The 18,173-nt window shown below is 59.2% G+C and overlaps 8 protein-coding genes and 1 non-coding gene across 9 annotated transcripts; 4 read left to right on the forward strand and 5 right to left on the reverse strand.

The window, feature by feature from the left end:
• Positions 1 to 524: 524 nt before the first annotated feature.
• Positions 525 to 1,116, forward strand: EHS24_006933 (uncharacterized protein; the record flags this gene model as incomplete). The annotated part of the gene is made up of 4 exons (XM_028622321.1): positions 525 to 545; positions 593 to 683; positions 736 to 802; positions 1,101 to 1,116. 4 exons carry the CDS (start codon positions 525 to 527, stop codon positions 1,114 to 1,116), a joined length of 195 nt encoding a protein of 64 aa, XP_028477213.1.
• A 302-nt stretch (positions 1,117 to 1,418) lies between these two features.
• Positions 1,419 to 2,292, forward strand: EHS24_006934 (uncharacterized protein; the record flags this gene model as incomplete). Its single annotated transcript, XM_028622322.1, has 4 exons — positions 1,419 to 1,796; positions 1,838 to 1,928; positions 1,996 to 2,158; positions 2,205 to 2,292. 4 exons carry the CDS (start codon positions 1,419 to 1,421, stop codon positions 2,290 to 2,292), a joined length of 720 nt encoding a protein of 239 aa, XP_028477214.1.
• Positions 2,293 to 2,396: 104 nt separating this feature from the next.
• On the forward strand, positions 2,397 to 2,476 carry EHS24_006935. The gene has a single exon. It is a non-coding gene; the product is annotated as a tRNA-Gly (tRNA).
• Positions 2,477 to 3,264: 788 nt separating this feature from the next.
• TRM8 (tRNA (guanine-N(7)-)-methyltransferase (tRNA(m7G46)-methyltransferase)) lies at positions 3,265 to 4,378 on the reverse strand (the record flags this gene model as incomplete). Its single annotated transcript, XM_028622323.1, has 4 exons — positions 3,265 to 3,455; positions 3,545 to 4,032; positions 4,215 to 4,273; positions 4,310 to 4,378. The coding sequence occupies 4 exons, from the start codon at positions 4,376 to 4,378 to the stop codon at positions 3,265 to 3,267; spliced, it is 807 nt and encodes a 268-aa protein (XP_028477215.1).
• A 196-nt stretch (positions 4,379 to 4,574) lies between these two features.
• On the forward strand, positions 4,575 to 5,612 carry EHS24_006937 (uncharacterized protein; the record flags this gene model as incomplete). The annotated part of the gene is made up of 2 exons (XM_028622324.1): positions 4,575 to 5,465; positions 5,577 to 5,612. 2 exons carry the CDS (start codon positions 4,575 to 4,577, stop codon positions 5,610 to 5,612), a joined length of 927 nt encoding a protein of 308 aa, XP_028477216.1.
• A 180-nt stretch (positions 5,613 to 5,792) lies between these two features.
• On the reverse strand, positions 5,793 to 6,722 carry EHS24_006938 (uncharacterized protein; the record flags this gene model as incomplete). The annotated part of the gene is made up of 4 exons (XM_028622325.1): positions 5,793 to 5,894; positions 5,994 to 6,191; positions 6,316 to 6,391; positions 6,466 to 6,722. The coding sequence occupies 4 exons, from the start codon at positions 6,720 to 6,722 to the stop codon at positions 5,793 to 5,795; spliced, it is 633 nt and encodes a 210-aa protein (XP_028477217.1).
• A 417-nt stretch (positions 6,723 to 7,139) lies between these two features.
• Positions 7,140 to 9,412, reverse strand: EHS24_006939 (uncharacterized protein; the record flags this gene model as incomplete). The annotated part of the gene is made up of 5 exons (XM_028622326.1): positions 7,140 to 7,313; positions 7,437 to 7,460; positions 7,502 to 7,666; positions 7,708 to 8,881; positions 8,931 to 9,412. 5 exons carry the CDS (start codon positions 9,410 to 9,412, stop codon positions 7,140 to 7,142), a joined length of 2,019 nt encoding a protein of 672 aa, XP_028477218.1.
• A 624-nt stretch (positions 9,413 to 10,036) lies between these two features.
• Positions 10,037 to 12,425, reverse strand: EHS24_006940 (uncharacterized protein; the record flags this gene model as incomplete). The annotated part of the gene is made up of 5 exons (XM_028622327.1): positions 10,037 to 10,489; positions 10,545 to 11,828; positions 11,878 to 11,967; positions 12,017 to 12,097; positions 12,144 to 12,425. The coding sequence occupies 5 exons, from the start codon at positions 12,423 to 12,425 to the stop codon at positions 10,037 to 10,039; spliced, it is 2,190 nt and encodes a 729-aa protein (XP_028477219.1).
• A 1,206-nt stretch (positions 12,426 to 13,631) lies between these two features.
• Positions 13,632 to 16,651, reverse strand: EHS24_006941 (uncharacterized protein; the record flags this gene model as incomplete). The annotated part of the gene is made up of 4 exons (XM_028622328.1): positions 13,632 to 15,593; positions 15,646 to 15,746; positions 15,815 to 16,019; positions 16,139 to 16,651. The coding sequence occupies 4 exons, from the start codon at positions 16,649 to 16,651 to the stop codon at positions 13,632 to 13,634; spliced, it is 2,781 nt and encodes a 926-aa protein (XP_028477220.1).
• Between the last annotated feature and the right edge of the window lie 1,522 nt (positions 16,652 to 18,173).

Genomic DNA, 18,173 nt, shown 5'->3' on the forward strand with positions numbered 1-18,173 from the left:
GGGGGGTAGACCACCTATAAACGATGTGCCGATGGGCGATGTGTTGAGAGTCTGGGTAACGTGTTCAAGTGTAGGCTAAAGAAAACACCTAATGTGATAGACAACAATGATGGAGAGAGACGAAGACGGGATGCGCTGGGGAGAAATAGAGGAAGAGGACTGAGGCGGCAAACACAGTTTGGCTTCCTCACCCCATGACGTTCCTTTGATGGGTGCGTATACGCGCGTACACTTGCTGTCGTACACCGCTCAAGGCTGTAGGTTCATTTTTCATCACTTCATCAGTTGACCGCCCCCATGTCACATGCTTTGATGGCACTCCGCTGAGCCAGAATGATTTGGAGTGTCGTTTGGGCACTGACCTTCAATGAGGGTGGATGCTGATGCGGACGGGATCCGGTGCCACTTTGGTTTTCACCTTGACCCAGCACCATCAGAGGCCAACATACCGAGTCTCACATAGATAAAGAGGACCATGTTCTGTATTAGAGCTTAAGACTCCTCGAAACCCCACACCAAGTGCAATGGAGTTGTATGTTAACAATGTAAGTCCTGACCTGAACCTACACTACATATTTCACCTGACATCCAGCGCACCACTTTCAGGTTCGCAGGCGCGATCACGCCCGCCGTCTGGGAGGTTCTAAAGTCCTACATCCATCACATCCTGCTCGAGGTCGGCGGTACGTTTCTTGAACTCCTACCCTCCAAAATGACTTGCTGAATACCTGTCAGTCACCACGGACGAGATCGAATACACCCAGGACGACTGCGTCCCTCGCCTCACTGGTGATGAGCAGCTGTATGTCGTTGAAATTAGCATCACCTGTCCTGCCTACTATCATGGTAGATTTGCAAAGCCCGTAGGGCGACTGATCAATGTGGTTGCCCAAGGTAGACTGTGAGTGCTTTGATGCAGTAGACAGCCGGATAGACAGCTAATGGGATCAGTGTCGAAATGACGGTGCATGGATATTGACTGGTGCTGTGGCTGAGGACGCCGGACACACCAAAGAACGAGCAGTCTCCTGGGCATGTACAGGTTCCCATTGGCAGCAGTAGAGACAGATGCTCCACGAAATGGAAATGCTCGACTACAGCATCATTGTCGCGTAGACCTGCATGCATGGCGTCTTTTTGACTGCCCCGGTCCAAGCGGATCTGGGTGGCAAACGAGAGCGTGTGCGGCGATCATTTTGCCACAGACCTCGTAAACAAACAAAACCTCCCCCCACACACGCCAACTCTCACACTGCCTTGACACGTTCAATCACTGATGCGAGAAGCTCAACCTCTTGCATCAATCACACTCGCACCTACCGACTCTACATACATACATACACTTCTTCGCCCTCGCTCGCCCCGTCCCCGTTTCCAAACGTTTCCAGACCTCAACACGCCGAACATAGCACAGCCCAATGGTCGCGGCTCTCAAGCTCAAGCTCCTCCACGTCCCCCTAGTGCCAATCTTGAGCGTCACCTCCCCATCGACACCGAGTCGGCCTCGCTCTCACAAGGGTCCAGTGGATCTGGAGAAGCTCATCCCACCTGTTCCGGCCACGAAGAGGGCGAAGGGCAAGAAGTCGACAATGTCTAGCCCATTGAAGCCTCGTGCAGCAGTTAACGGCAAGGCCAACGTCAAGGCCAAAACCAAAACCAAGACTCCCACCAGTAAGGGCAAGTCCCTAACCAAAACCCCAGGCAAGAGGAAGCCTCCCAAGAACCCAGTGATCACGCATTGGCCGGCACCGACACTTCCTCATCTCGACTTCAAGAACCCCATGAAGGGTCAAACGGTGAGTTAGCCCGGTGAGAACGCGAGCTGACACGGGCGCAGCACTACATCTTCTACTTTTCCCGCCGGCTTGATATCGACACCGCCGCGAGCGTGTCCCACGAGATCAGTTCTGCACTGCTGCTCAAGCGAGGTGCGTACAACCCATCACCAACCTAGCGGCGTCCGAAATGTCCATGACTGACGGAGATTTTCCCCAGTGACGCCACACAACATCGAGTGTCGAACTGGTCACAAGGACCTCGATGGTCGTACCGTCCCCGGCATGTGGACAGAGGTATGGATCACTGCCGACGCTGGGTGGGAGAACTTTTTCGAGGGGGAAGTACGGGAGGTCATTTTCCAGTTCTGTGATGTTGTCAAGTAAGCTCGGGAAAGGGGAAACCTCGAAAACAAGCTGACGAAGTAGCGTTGGATGTCAGAGGCGAGAGCACCACAACACTGACGAGGTTTTGAACGAGCTTGAGAGGCAAAGGGGCTTGGGTAGGAACATCTAGAGTGTCACATGTTACCGTTGTACACGTCCTATGGAGCAGATCAAGCAAAAGGAAGGCAGAAGGATGTCCGGCGCGCCGATCATGACATTCACCTCAACATCTTAACACCGTTGGTGAAACGGTATCATGCGTCGTTGCCATGCGCAGACTCGACGCGGCAGGGGTTCGACTCCCTTACGGTGTATGCAGCGCTTCCAGAAGCCTTCTCTTTTGGCTTGGGGGTTCCCCAGCTCTCGGAACATGGTGCAGATGTTGAGGAGGATGGAGAATGGCGTGGAACAGTGTGCCACACAACCTCAGAAGTGGAGTAGCGGTCGGGGGTCGGTTGTATTCCCCACGCTAGATCTCTTTGCTCGTACGAACCACTACACAGTGCGGTCTTGGTAAATTCCAGAAGGAAACATGGCCATCAGCTGCAGGAAGTGAGAATACACCATCAAGGCGCACGCTGAGCGGCCCACGGCGAAAACACGCGCCGCCACACCACATCCCCCGTTTTGTCTTGCCAACACCACACTGTCATCTCCCCCGCTCTCTCGTCCACATATCCAGCTCATCATTCACCACTCCGTCCACTCAAAACTATGCTGTCCCGGCCCTTACATGTGTCCCCCTTCTGGTACCAAACGAACTCGAAACATTCATTACCCAGCATTGGAGTGCCACCCCCACTCCTGCACCATACCTTGTGAAACACCCGTTTGCCGGTTCCACGCCAGTGCCGCCCACCACGGCACTTAGTGCGTTTAGTGGGATTAGCAATGTTCTCAACCCGTCTCCATGAGATCCAGGTGGCCCCTGGTGCGAGCACCGAGTGAGGAGCATCGGTGTAAGGCGCTCCCACATTGGTCACGGAGAGGTTATGAGTCTTGAAAGGGAGTCAGACGCCAGTCGCGGTTCAGATTGGGTAAGATCCTGTTACACATGCATAATCGCTCAAATCCCTCTAACACTCAGTCCTCGCTGGCCGTATTACTCCTCGGGGTCGGGAAGACGACGGAAGCACGCGACCCACTTGTCGCCGCCGTTACGCTCGACCTTGCGGCCTTCCTCGGTGGCAGTCTTGGCGGCGAGAAGGATGGGGTCGTCGGCGAGCTCCTCAGTGGGGATGTACTCAAACGACGGGTGCTTGCGGAGGTGGTGGTCCATCCACTCGTGGAGGTCTGCATGGATTAGCTCTAGTCTGGGCTGGATTGGCAAGCTTGGTCCCCATTATGATTCGGGACAAGCTCGAACAATGCTTCCAACTCACCCTTCACGTCCGTGACAGTGTAGAGAATGCCTCCAGGGCGGAGGACAAAGGCGTACTCGGCCAACAGGGCAGTGGTGACAATGCGCGCCTTCTGCTTGCGGACCTTGAAGTGGGGGTCGGGGAAGAGGAAGAAGATCTTTGACAGCTGGCCCTTGGCAAAGAAGTTGGGCATGTGCTTCATCGAGTTTGCGCGGATGACCGAGACGTTCTGGAAGCCACCGGGCTTCTTCTCCTCAGCACCCTCGGGGGCAACAATGGCGGCCTGGCGGGCGTGGGCGATACGGTCGGCGACGTACTGTGTCACCGACACGCGGATCTCCATTCCCAACATGACGGTGTCGGGGAACTGGGGGGCAAGGGCCATGAGGAGACCGCCGAAACCGCAGCCAACGTCCGCCCACTCGACCTGCTTCAAGTCCTGGCCGTCCTTGGCGGGGAAGTAGTTGGGGTAGTGGAGCGACCAGTCCATCTGGTCAGGCGACGCGGGGCTGGCGCGTCAGCAGGAGGTCCAGTACAGCCGCAGAATGGAATTGATGGGAAGGACTTGCGCAGACGATAGCATGAGTCCCAACCTCGACAGACATCCAGGTCGAGGAGACTGACGCCAATATCCCACTAGGCATGCCAAACGCCTCGTATCTTTGCTAAACAAACACCCAGGGGCACTCACTAGTCGAGCTCATGGTCAACAAAGACGTTGGCGTGAGCGCGCTGGCGGTAGAACCGTTTCTGGAGGTCAGCTCTTGGGTGTATCGGTAAGCTTACTTGGGGCTCGCGGAGGAGCGGCTCTGAGGGGCCTGGGGCATCCATGACTTGGTGGGACCGCTTGGACATTGTTGTTAGGTGGACACAAGATTATTGAGTCCTGGACCGTTCGAGCTCGCCGAAATATCAATCCGCCGTCACTTTTGGCTGTGGGTCACGTGACCGCCCTCTTTTCCGAAACGATCCTACTCGCCCGGCCGCGCGTGCAAAGAGAGCGTTGGTTGTTTCTCTCCATCGACCACTCTCCACACTCCCCACCACCCACATGCTCCTGCGGCGACTCTACTCGTCGCTCTCGCAGCGTGCGGCGACGGCGCCAGCCGCCGCTTCCGCTGCCCCCAAGGCCCCCACCCGCGGCCACGGTCGCCGCGTCCGCGTCAAGACAACCATGCGGGTCAAGCCGGCGGCGGCTCCTTCTCCGTCTACCTCTGGCTCGACCTCGGCTCAGCCTACCCACGGCCGTCGTCTCCAGCGCTCGTTCTTCTCGCGCCGCGACGCCGCTGCTTCCGCCGAGGGCTCCCTCCGTGCGGACATGAACCTCGTGTCGTCTGAGCTCCCCCGCCCCGCCGCGCCCGGCTGGACTCCCGTCAACCTCTACCCTGCCCAGGCTGCTCTCCACCTCGGCTTCACTCCTCGCCACATGCCCCTCCCCGTCCACATTGGCACCCAGGGCTACATGTCGGCCGACGCAGCTGTCCCGGGACTCTGGGAGCGCCCCGCTGCCCCCTCGCCTCTCGAGGCCATGCCTGCCGTTGACGAGCTTGCCTCCTCGCTCGGCGAGCACCTCCGTGTGACCAAGGCGTTTGCTCACCCCGCTTTGGCTCACCACCTCGGCCCCCGCCCCACCACCTCGCTCCGTGCCCTCGACGTTGACGCCGACACCCGCCTCTCGACTCTCCTCGACGAGGCCCGTGCCGTGCACGTCGACGCCGCTTCGGCCATCTGGGACCAGTCTCTCAAGCGCATGGGCGCGGCCAACGTTGAGCCTACCCGCTCGGCTGCCGAGCAGGCCTCGATTGACGACGCCGTCGCCAGCCTCGAGGGTCTCCTTGCCCGCCTCGAGCCCTCAGTGGCGGACGAGGTTGTCGAGATGGACTCGGTCAGGCGTAAGAGGAAAAAGAGGATGAACAAGCACAAGTACAAGAAGAGGAGAAAGGTGAGTGCCAGTGACGGGTGGATGACGCTGGTCGTCCTCATCCGAGAGCTTCAGTGGGCCTCTGTGCCTTCAAGGCCTCAGCCTTCGTTGTGGCAAAAGCTGACTCCCCAGGCGACCCGCGCCGAGCGCAAGCGTCTTGGCAAGTAGAACCATCACAGCTCCCCATATATGCATATATGCCCGCATGCACCAGTCCTATCACAAGCCGAGGAAACGGCACCAGCCCGTGTGGGGTCTCGCTGAGGCTCAAAGCAAGTGAGAATGGCCTGACCGCCGCCTGGACTAGCCCCGTTGAATGTCTGAAATCTACAACGGCGTCTAGACTGTCTACAGGTCGGTGCTCATGGCCCACCACTCTGTCGGTGTGCCGTTCAGGTCATACGTCATGTAGTGCTTTGTGGTGAAGCCGTAACGCTTGTAGTACTCTTCCTGGTCGGTGTCAGCACTCCATTCGGCACTCTGTTCGTCACCTCTCTCTCCCCTTTCTTGGCCTCAACTCCCTTCCCTCCTCATCACAAGTTTACTCACGTGTCTCGGCGTCATCGTCACGAGCGTCACGGGAACACCCTCCTTCGTAGCCCGCTCAATGATGGCCTTGAGCAGCTGGCCGCCGACACCGTGACCCGCCGCCCAAGGTGCCGTGGCCAGGTGGGAGACGTAATAAGTATCGCGGACGGCTGTAGGGCCGAATGCCTTGGTCTCGAGCTCGTTGAAGAGGTTCTTGAGCTTAGAGAGTGTCAGCAGGGCTGTATAAATGGTTGCGCAGGCAAGGTGTGCCCAGTGCGGAAGGAAGGTGTTGCGTTGAGGGCATTCCACTTGGCGTTTAACGGGCACTCTGCAGTCAACTCACCCCTTCAATCGCCTTGTTGGCCTCGGGCGTACTCAGATCCTTTGCCAGCTGAGTATGGGGTCCTTTCGAGTTGGGTCTGGTGGTTATGGTCAGCCTCCCTATCCCCCTCCCCCTTTCGTAAGTCCCACCGCCCTCAGCTCCTCCACTCACGACACCCCATGCTCGAACCCGGGGGGCTGCACCAGCATGACACCATCCACCTTGCTCCCATCCAAGGACGCAGTGTAGCACTGGAAATCCAGGACAGCAGTCGTGACCGCCGCCCCCATCCTTGCCAGAAGGAGATCGGGGTTGTTGTGCGGGTTGAGGGCGATGCTGATGTGGTCGTCCTTGAAGCCCTGCTCCAGAGCGACGGCTGCGTCGACGGTGGCGGACGGGGAGGGGTCAGTGAGGATGGTGATGATCATAGCGAAAGGGTGGGTATAGCAGTAAGGATTTGGTTGGAAGAAGTAGGGGATGTTGACAGATGTTTAGCTTTTGGCGGACCACATGTAGCTCCAGGTTGCACAGGTGCGCTGCCGACTCAAAAGCAACCTCTCTCGCTGATCGCTGACGTCGATGCAGTGTCGGCCGGTCGTCAATCTCGCCTAAACCTGTCTGCCTAAAAGCGCCCATGTGGTGCACACTGACCGACTCGGATCCGCGTCCTTGCTCGACTCCGTTTCTTGACACATGCATATTGTTTGGATACACTCGTACACTTCTAGCTTTTACATCATGGACAAGGCGGCTGAGAGAATGCTGGTGCAGCGTGGGGAGGAAATCTAACACGAGACAGACTTAAAGTGCCACAGAGTCAAAGGTGGCAAGCTACTGTAGGCTCTTCAGGCCTCAGTTACCGCCACGAGACAGCTCTGCACACACTTGTCCACCTCGTCATCAGACGCAGTGGCAAAGAACGCAATGCCTGCACGACACCGACGTGAAAGTGTCATGTCTCGGTCTTCACTGCGCTCCTTGACATCTCCCAAGTGTTCAGGGATGGGGAGGACGTGAGCCTGAGGAAATGTCAGCTCAGAACGACGCGGAACTTCTCGAGCTAAACATACCCCTCCATGGACCATCTCAAAACCCCACCCTCCCTCTGCATGTGGTGGCTCGCGGTGTCCGGCCCGCCATACATGTTCGTAGAAGTCGATAATGGCCTGGACAAGTCAGCTTGATTGTTAGGATAAGTGAACCTTACAGCTAAGACATTGACGGTCTCCTCCGCCAGCGACGGGGGAGTGTCAAGGGCACTCGGGTCCCAGAGCAACGCGACCCGCTGCTTGAGCAACAGGACGGCCACACGCCAGTGACCTGCCTCACTCGTGGGTGGAAGAGCACGGATAACCCGGTCGGCATCGAGGAGCTGAGGTTTGTCAGCTAGGCACTTTGCACATCGAAGCTCACACTCTGGTGTGCACCGCCAAGGAGGATCCCCGGCATCTCGGAGGGGAACGCGCCGACTTTCCTCCCCGTGTTCTTGACTACGGTGTTGATAAATGTGTCCATGCTCGTTTCCGAGTGGTCCCATACTGGCGTGGGCGCAGGCGGTGATGCACGAGGCGTCGGGAAGACGGTGTGAGAGGGGCGGATCAGCGAGCTGGGTCTCGATGCCATGAGACGCATGTCTGTGTCGGCCGACGAGCCAGAATCATGGCGCTCTAGGACGGGGCGACCAGCGTCATGCACCGGCATGGGTGTGCCCTTGAGAGGTCGCACACGCTCCATGTTGCTCAAACTCGGCGCGAGCCTCATGATGCGGGACCTCACCCTGCGATCGTGCCACTTGGACCAGAACTGGTCCATGTACCGCGCCTCGCCTGTGAAGGCGCCTTGCAACAGTCGAGACTCGCGAGTGGAGAGGTAGATTGCCGGGTCGGAGGTGACATCCTCGATGTGTGTAAAGGGCTCGGGAATGAGGTCCAGTAAGGCAGCACGGTAGGCTACTTGGGTGGTGTCGTCGTCCACATGGGCCTCGTTGGAGAGGGAGGAGGTCAAGCCACCATCACCGTCTGGCGTAGGTATTCCAAAGTTGAGTGCACCAGTGACGTACGCCATACCCAAGAGCGCAGCGAGTTCGGCACGAGAGAGGGTGTAGCACCCTTCACCATCGTCCTCCTTCGTGTCGGTGTTGGCCAAACGGACGGGTGCTGGAGTCGGGCGAGAACGCTTGGCCACAGGCTCACGCGGAATGTGCGCCTCGCTGGACCGCGTCTTCCGCTTCCCAATCTGGACAGGCGTGGTGCCCGTCGGGGTCGGCAGAGATGCCTGTGTGTCTGGAGATGGTGAGCGGTGGAGATCAGGCAGACGAGAAAGCAGGCCGATGGGGAGACGCGGGCAGTCGGCATCATACGTGCCCGCGCCCGCGCGGTTGGCGGGAGGAGCGATGGGGGTGTACTTGTCCCTTGGTGGCGAGCGGTCGGGTTCGATGGTGGAGCGGAGGGAAGACTCTTCCTCTTTCTCGCCCCTGCCTGCGCGAGAGACGGCGAGGTGGATGGATCCCATGTTCTGGCGCAGCAGCTCAGTCACGTAGACGGAAGGAGGCCGGCCGATGGGTTCGTCCAAGTGTGCTGGGGGGTCCCTACGACTGAGTCAGCCAAACGTCCACCCACTATGCCTTTGCAACTCACCAGATATATCCACACTCCTCGCCCGAGTCCGCGCAGTTGGAACAGACAGAATACTTGAGCGTAGGTCTGGCACACTTGAGCCCGAGCCTCACACACGGGATGCAACGCCTATCCGCTGGCTGGTCGTGCCTCAGGGCATTAACATGATTGTACTCCTTGTTGTGGGTGGGAGTGTTCTGCGGACTGTTTGTTGTCCTGGGATCCCAGGCGCTGTCGACACGGTCAAGGTAGGGGGTGCGGAGCTTTGTCTGTCTGTCCAGCTCCTTCTTGACATCCGAGTCTCGCTCGACTGCAAGACTGTGCTGCCACCACTCAGGTCGCTCTTTGGGGTTGTAACGGAGGTTGGGCTTGGCTCGGGGGTGGGCTTTGGGTTTGGTGGTGGCCTTTGGCTCGGGTGTAGGAGGAGTGACCTTGATAGGGGGTGCCGGTGCGGGCTTGGCTGGGGCCTTGGCCTTGGCCTTTCCCTTCTTCTTAGATGCCATGGTGGAGATGTGATGCGTGTGATGTGAGGTAAGAAGATGGCAATGGACGTGGAAATAGATCCACAAACGCAAGCTGAAGGATGGCGCGAGGCTACGACCGTGATGAGGTGTCAAATTCAACAAAGAAGCAAGAAGCCAGCCCCGTCCCGTTCATTCTTGTGAGATCTCGTACCCATCGAAGTACAATGAGTGCAATCTCGTCCTTCTCCGACATGGGGTGCGTGTGTGAGGGTACGCGGTCCGAGCGCCATCACCCAACGCCGGGGGTTCTTTTGTCGACAACTTAAGAGCTCGTTGATGGAGATGTGACGGCTGGAGACAACAGTAGGAGTCAGCTTCAGTGACCGAGGGAGGGGTCTTGAAACTGGACCAGTTTCCGGATCACGGATAGGGGAAGACAAAGGTGGGTTGCACAGCACATAGGTACATAGGGTCAGTTGGCTCAATAGCCCGTGTCACGGAGTGGACCGCCTCCACTTTGGTTCCTTGGCACCCCCAGGATGAACCCAACCCGTTGTGCCATGGACTTCCATCTTGTATACCACACGCGTACACGCCAGAACTGCACTCCTCCAGCTGGAAAAATGTACCTTTGTGGGCTAATCTTCTCCTCCTCCTCTCATCTCACTTCATACGCTTTTGCTTTTTACCCGGCGGAGGCTGCTCCACCGGAATACTCGTCTTGGGCTCCTCCAAGGATGTCCTCCTCCGCGTCTCATTCATGAGGTTGGTGGCATCCTCAGCAGCCTTGATCAGGCCAGGAGTAGCCGGGATGGGCAGGTATCCCCTCGACGCAGCCTTGGGCCTGGCCCTCCCCTTGCCCTTTCCTGCGGCTTTGGCATTGACCTCGCCAACACGCCTCGTGGCAGGCAAGGGGCAGGGGCCAGGTGTGTTGTCGGCCTGGCTCTCCCCCTCCGTTTCTTCCGAGAGACGCTCAGACAGGCTACGGTGGTTCTGCAAGGCTTCTACGCGGGCAGCCTCGCGGTCGTCGGGGCTGACCTTGATGTGCTGCAGCTGAACTATTTCGGCAATGAACAGGGCTTCGTATTTGCGGAAGAAGGCGAGGTGCTCGGCGATCTGGAGGAGGAGAGTTAGCCTCGCTGCTGTGGCGGCGCACAGTACACAAACTCACGGGCTCAATCTGGAGTACCTGGGACCATACCATCTCGTTCAAGTTGAGCTGATTGTCGTGCAGGAATGTGTTGATCTGCTTGACGAGTTCCTGAAACGAATCCTTCTCGTCGTTGAGCATGTCGGCACGATCGCGGCCATGTGCTTCGCCAGCGAGTGCGTGGCTAGCAACTGTGGGAGACGACCCGTTCCCGTGAGCCTTGACGTTGGATGGTCCGGCCTCGTCCTCAATGGCTGTCATGTGCCCATACTGCACCCTGTGGTGGAAGGGCTCTTGGAGAAGAGACTGAGTGGCCGTCTGGTGTTCGAGCTCAGCCAAGTGGTAACCAGTTGGCGGACTGTTGAACCAGCGTGCGTTGGGAATCAGAGTGTGTTGGTTCTCCTGTAGGCTATGAATCCTCATCTCGTAATTGTACTGCTGCCCGGCACGTTGAAGGCTATGCTGCCGCTGTGTGCTCGCGATCTGGAGGCGATGCTGCATTTCGAGGCGAATCTTGTGCACTTCGCTTCGGAAGGTTTCCTGTGCTACTTCGCGTGCTGAGGTGCGTCGAGCCTCAATGGCTTGGATGCCTCCGCCGGGTTGGGCGAAGTATGAAGAGAAGGGTGTGGTAAACTTGAAGGGGGATAATCCGAAGTCCAAGTGTGCAGCCTGGAGAGGTTGGACTTGGCTAGGACACGGCAGTGGACGAGGTGGGTTGGCGGCCAGTTGAAAATGGGCTTGGGCCGGGGCCACATGGGCGGAAGCGTCGTGCAGATAATGAAAACGCCGGTTGGCCATACTCGGCCTCGCGTATGACACAGGCTCCCCGTAGTAGTGCGGCTGCGAGTGGGAAGGCGGCATTGGTTGGACGTTCTCGGCCCAGTGTGCCAAGGTCTTGAGGTTGGTAGTGGGGTCGCCGTCGCTGTCGTCACTTTCTTCCTGCTTGGGGTCTATGGAATTCTTCAACTCGGACACTCTGGGATTCTTGACCTCTTCCACAGAGTCAGGAAGCGAGGTGAGTTTGGAGCTAGGCGATGATGATAGACTCGGCGTTGCGACGGGGGCAGGAGCGCCCTTGGGCCCCTTGACCTTGGTGTTCTTGGGCGCAGGCCGGTTCGCCGTGGCACGAACTCCAGCGGGCGCACGGCCACGCCCACATCCGCGTCCGCCGCGGGGCGTCTTGGGCGTCGTCACGGGTATATCCTCGATCCCATCTGCGGCCTGCTCGGGGTCGGCATCGGGTTCGGTGACGGCGGCTGGGGCTGGGACATTCTTGCGTTTCTTTGTGACCTTTTTTCCGTGCTGCTGCGAGTCAGCTGAATCGTCCAGAAATGGGGCAGCTACTCGCAGATACACCCTCAGCGTGGACGTCTATCTCGACGACCGCATCCTCATTGACGCTGGGGACTGTCTTGCGCTTCTGCACGCCCTTCTTCCCAGGCTTCTACAGAGTTAGCAGAGATCGAGACAAAACTAGCTTGTGGGCCACTCACCGGTTTAGTGCTGGACACCTTGGCCGCGACGTCGACAGTATCCGGCACGACCTTCTTCTTACTGCCCTTGTTCCCAGCCTGCTAGGCTTGTCAGCAGGCTGAGTGGACACAATTTGCAGCTACTCACAGCCAACGCCGCACGGCCCGCAGCCGCTTTCTTGCCGTTGCCACCCTTCCCCTTGCCCTTCACAGCGGGAAAGTACTCGACCGTCGACGCCGACGACGCGGAAGGTGTACCGGAGCTCACCGCGTCCGAGTCGTTGTCGTCATCATCCTCACGTGCCGCCTCCGTCTCGAGTGTTTCGGCGGCACGTTTGCCCGACCGACGGGCGCGTTTGGGTGGGATGGGGGACGAGGGGGTGGGGGTGCTGGGGGGTGGTGGAGACGGGGCCGTCTTGCGCTTTGCCATTGTTCGGCTTGGTATGCTGGGGGTTTGGATGTGGTGCGAGATACGAGTTGGAGTGATGGAAAGTGTAAGAGACGAGGACGAGTGGGAAGAAGAGGATGGGTGCGGGGAGGGAAGACTGACGAGGAAGGACACACAGTCCCACGTCCTCCTCACTCACACGCTCCCACCGCCGGGCCCTCCAGACGGAACATTGCCCAACACTCTCCTCGAGTCGCATATGCATCTGGCATGGTCCTCGAGTATCGAGGGCACATTCATACGACTAGCCGCGCAGTTCGTCAAGGCCCCTTGTCTGGACACGACGTGCTGCGCCCCTGCGTCGCTCACAAGGAAACGGCTATCAAATGGACAGTGTCCAGTGGCCACTGAATTCAGAGATCAGTGGATCAGTGGATCAGTGGAGCAGTGGAGCGCATGTATACGTATCAGCCCAAACGTCAAACGTCAAGGCCAGCTCTCAGCCTCCCCGCTTCTCGGCCTTCATGACTCTCTCGGCGTCTTGGCTTCCTCATCCGACCCACGAAACAGCTGTCCATAACGAACTTGACGAGTCGCGATATTCCTTCCATCCGTCCGCAAAAACGCCACACTAACGGTTGTCACCCGACAGCCGACAGCCTAGATCCCGTTTCTCAATTTCTCAATAGCAAGCGTGTACATAGGACCGCCCCGCCGGGAACGCCTACTCCAGCCAGCCCGCCACGGCAACCTGGGCACATGACCTGTTGTCCTTGCCGGCGGCTACGAGGCCGTCCCGTCTCATCCGCTAAAGCCTGGCACCTCTGCACGGTTTGGTAGTGCAGCGCAGGCGAGATTAGATTGCGGCGGCACGAGGCACCATTTGGCGGCCACCACCGGCTGCGTGACGGTGGCATGTGAATGGGGTCGACACGACAACGTCAGAATGCGGCTGCGGATGGCGGGAGCTCGCATGGATGGGCATGTGACCGCCCCCCCCCCCGCGACAAGGCCCACACAATGACGTCCCGCTGCCATATGCGGGTGGAGCCTGTAGCTAAAATGTACACCGCAATATCCATATTGTCTAGCTACTACAGTTCTATTCCTCGGCGGAACTCTAAACCTCTTTGGGCCTCACGCCTTGTATTCGCCCCTCCTCCGTCGACACGAGCCTCCCCACCCTTCCTCCGTTCCCCTCATCTAGAGTGATATATTTTTATAATGATTGAAGAGGTGGTTGGTTATTCACTCTCCCCGGCGTTTGCCAGCCGCGCTCCGGGGTGCAGGGCGTTTTGTTGGTCCCAAAGCTGGGCTCTTGCCGACCTTGCTACTTGCAGATCCCTTACGGCTCGAAGTGGCCACTGAGGCAGCAGCCACTTCCCGGCCCTCGTCCACGTCCATGTCGTCCTCATCCTCGTCCTCTTCGTCGGATCCCAGGTCGTCTTCTTCGCCTTCGAGCATGTCCATGTCCAGCAGGTCCTCGCCCTCGTCGCCGCGGATCTCGTCGTCGGCAAATTCCGGCTCGCCAAGACCGCGCAGACGACGGATCTCGTCGCGCAGCTTGTCAACGTATGCGTCGCGCTTCTCGACTTTGGAGTGGAGACGGACAATGTACTCGTTGGAGAACTTGAGGAGGGCGACCTTGGACACGCCGCGGTTGGGGTTGTCGTCGGGAACAAGGGAGGATTTGGGTAACAAGCGGGGAGCAGACGAGCCAGGGATGGGCTCGCCGGATTCTGGATCCAACGCCTCAGTGTTGATAGCTGGCAACAACAAGCGCAGCTCGTCAAAGCCTGCCTTCAAGCTGTCGCGGCGCTTCTGCTCTGCAGCCTTGTGCGAGGTGCGGCGAGTCTCGGGCTCGGTGGTGGCTGCAGCAGCGGCCGCAGCGGCTGCTGCGCCCTTGGTGGCAGCGCGGACACCCACACCGCCTGGAGGACGGATAGCCAGGGCGCGCTTTGTCGCAGCCGCACCGCCAGAGGGGACTAGCCTGCTGCCACGCTTGGGAGCGGGCTGGGACGCGGGTGCAATGGCCGTGGTGGCCTTTTTGGCTGCAGCACGCGGTGGGGGCGCATCGGCCTGCCGACGGGACTCCTGTTGGTGCTCGGGTATGACTGCAGGTCCCTCGTGCTTGCCGAGGTTCATGAGAGTCGCGGGAGTCATAGGCATGAGGCTCTTGGGCCTCGCGTTCGAACTGGGCACTGGTGGTGGTGGCATAATATGGGTGAGATCGACAGGAGAGGGCGTTGACGAGGTGCTGTGCGATCCCTGCTGGGCCTGTTGTTGCTGCTGCTGAACACCACGCTGGTCGATGGCAGCTGGAGGCAGATATCCCATGCCGTTACCAGCCTGCTGGGGCACCTTGAAGGCCATGGGAGACGTTGGCACAGAGGTCGAGGGCTGTCTGACGTGAGAGCGGTGGTGGGTCGGCTTCATCATGGGCGAAGGGCGCGACTTGGCCGGCAGGGACCGGTGGGGACCTGTACCGCTGGCGGTAAGGTGAGGCGAGGAGAGGGGCGCACCGCTGGGTCCAATAACTGGTGAACCTTGGAACCCATTGTTGGCGTCCGACGAGCCGTCCAGAATTCCTTGGAGAGCATTGAGATAGTCTGGGTCTCCAAAGTCGTTGCTGTTCTGAGGCGCGAGGGCCGGCGACAGAGTCTGTTGAGCTCCTCCCGAGGAGCCGACGGGGTTGAGAGCCGGTGACGACAAGGCCGAAAGTGGATGAGGCTGGCGCTGGATCTGCTGACTGTGGAGGGCGGGCGACAGGTGGGCGTGGGCGTGGGCGTGGGCAGCGGCCGCACGGAGGGCCGCAGACCTGCTAACCGCAGGCTCGAGGGCGGGCGACGTCAGGGGGCTGAAGTACGAGCCGGGTGAAGGTGTGCTTATTGAGCCACCCGAGTGAGCGCCAGAGACACCAGGCGTCACGGCCTGTCGGGACTGTTGCTGTGACGACTGCTGGGCGCCCAAGAATGGAGAACCACTTGCCGCGGCGACGGCAGCCGCGGTGGCCTGCAGCTGACGCTGCTGCTCTTGCAAAAGAGCAAGCTGCTCCTGGAACTGGAGTTGCTGCACTTGCAGCTGTTCAAGGGCGTGCTGGTTGGCGCTTGCTGCATCCCTGGCGCTGTTGAAAGCGACATGCGCGACGGGAGACGTGTACGACGATGCACTTTGCGAAAGGGCAGGGGACAGCAACGGGACGGGGTTGAACTGCGGATGAGGGTCAGCCCTGTGCAGCGGCCTTCTGTTGTTTGTTACGCACGTTTTCCATCCCCTCAATCATCTCACCGCGAGCGAGCATCTCGAGCTGCATGGGGCTCATGAGGTCCATGCGGTTGTCAGGCATCATCTCGCCACTTGGGCCTACAAGCGTCAGTAAATATTCTGCCGGCCAGTGTGCGCGGGGGAGAGGGGAGGGGGTGTGAGCTCACCCGGAGTGAGAACGCCAGGGAGACCGTTTGATGAGCTGTACTTGCGCTGGAAAGCAGGGCGGTCAAACTGACTGTGCGAGTCGGGCAAAGAGGTCGAGGCCGAGTTCTCAGGCGGTGAGGTGAGGAACATTTGTGCCATGGTGCCGTAGGGCGAAGTTGGGTTGGTGGCTCCCATAAATGGCGACTGCATGTGGATAGACTCGAGCTGGGTGGCGCGTCAGCAAACTACAAGGTCCGAGCGCAGCGGAACATGCAACGTCCGCTCAAGAGGGGACAGGAGGGACGTGTGTGCGGTTGTGGAATCGTGAGCTGTGAACAACCTACCTGGCTTTGAAGCAGGCCTGCCTGGAGAGCATCGTATGCCGCACCCGCCAGGTCCATGTTCACCATGTGGGACGCGCCGAGAGCGGGTGTGTTGTGGCCAGATCCCGACACCTGGCCACTGTTGTTCTGCTGGTCGACATCCATCGAGCTAGCCGCGCCAAAGTGGTGGTGAGGGTTGTACTGTTGTTGGTGGTTATGGCCAGAGGATGCCAGAGACGAACGAGACGTCTTGTGCTGTGGCACTGCAGGTCTACTGTGCCCTGCAGCACTGGAGCTACGGGAAATGTCGAGCGCGATGGGCGATGGATCGTCGAGTGGGGCGTCGGGCGAAGCGTTGTCGCTCGACGCACGTTGCGGATGGGATGGGCCGGGGTCGAGCGCCTCGCCACCTAGACCTACGGGCGAGTCGAGGTCCTGGTTGGGTGTATGCCCGTCAAGACCGGCGAGGGAGAAGAAGTCGAGGGATGAGTAATACGAGTTCGGGGACAGGACAGCCGGAGCAGTCGCTTCCATGTCGTGTGGGGCAAAGGACACAGGCCGTGCGGGTCTCGGTGGGGGGGGGGACGCTATTTACCCTGCACAAAGGGGCGCGCAGCTGACGAGCGCGCTGCTGAAAGCCGGTGAGAGACGGAGTGGATCCGAGACGTGGTGGCGACCGAGGATGGCGGAGTGGTTGGATGGAAACGCGGTGTGGGAAGCTGAGCGAGTCAACAGCGACAGCTAATCGAGAGCGCGTTGTCGTCGGGTTGGTGCTGACGGAGAGGCGGCGGCGGCGGATGGGCTCGGTGTGGCTCTCAGGTTCTGGGATGGGAGTAAGGCGGAACCAAGTTTGAGGGTGGTGGTACCAAGGCAGTGTATACCAGAGTTGCGTATCACCAGTCTGCGTGGAGATGGACTGTTCGGGTTGAGTGGACCGGATACGGTCGATGTGGGAATGGGAATGGGAATGGAAGAGAGAGGAATGTGAGAGCCGAGTAAGAGAGAGAGATGGGTTGTGAAGCGACAGACTGTGGGCAGAGATGGCAGAGAACAAGATCCTCGCGGCAGGCCCATCAGCCATCGAGGAGAACGACCAGAGCGGGCGCGCCGTCCGTTCCTCCGCCGCAGGAAAAGAGGAGAGAGATCAGAACCGGCCCATTAGCGGAATCAAATTTGAATAACCGGCACAACGTCACGCCATGCCCTCCATGATTAGGAATTCGTCTCATGTTTACCGCAACCCGCGCGCATGTCAGCCAATGCGGCGCATGCGGCGCACAGGTGACAACGTCCTTTTTGCATTCCAGGCTAGTCATCCAGCCAGCGACGGGCTCCGATGGGGGTGAGAGAGGGTTCGGGCGGCCCGTCAAAGCACGGCAGCCTGGCCTGCCTGGAGGTCTCTCTCGGCCCTCCCCCCGCCTTCTCCCCTTTCGCCCGAACACGAACGCGTCTGAACGAGCAAAACCCTTCTGCTCTTGAGCAACAAGGAACAAGGTCTTCCATGCCCCCCCCCCCCGCTTACCTTGACCAACAGTGGCTTACACTACACTGTGCCAGCGCCACAGGCCCTGGCAGTGGAACTCCCCCCGTCCGGGTCCCTTTCGGACATGACACCACCAGGCTTCTGCCTCCAAACCCGGGTACCCGGGGCAACATTCGGCCCCTCCGCGTACACGAGCGGTGGAAGCCTGGCCAGAGTTATTCCTAGCCGCACCAGCCTCGCCGTGGGCCGTGGGCATGGGATGGAACCTGCCTGAGCATTAATGGAACCTGTCTGAGCATAACCTGCTATCAATGCTGTCTGGGCGACGCGCAGCGAGGGACGATCACTGCACACGACCAGCAGTAGCGGTGCACACGAGCAGCGCTGCCGTGTCCTTGCTATGGATCACACATGGCAGCCACCACAGCAAAACCTGAATATGACTGCTAGCGGAAGAGCCATCAAAAACAGAAAAATTGTGTCAAACTTTTTTTTTTCCACCATTTTTCCACCGAAAGCTCCGGCTCTCCAGCCAGTCGACGCCTCTCATGTCGGCTCGTGAACACACATGTC

The sequence above is a fragment of the Apiotrichum porosum genome, assembly GCF_003942205.1.
Source record: "Apiotrichum porosum strain DSM 27194 chromosome Unknown scaffold_4, whole genome shotgun sequence".
NCBI classification, from domain to species: domain Eukaryota; kingdom Fungi; phylum Basidiomycota; class Tremellomycetes; order Trichosporonales; family Trichosporonaceae; genus Apiotrichum; species Apiotrichum porosum.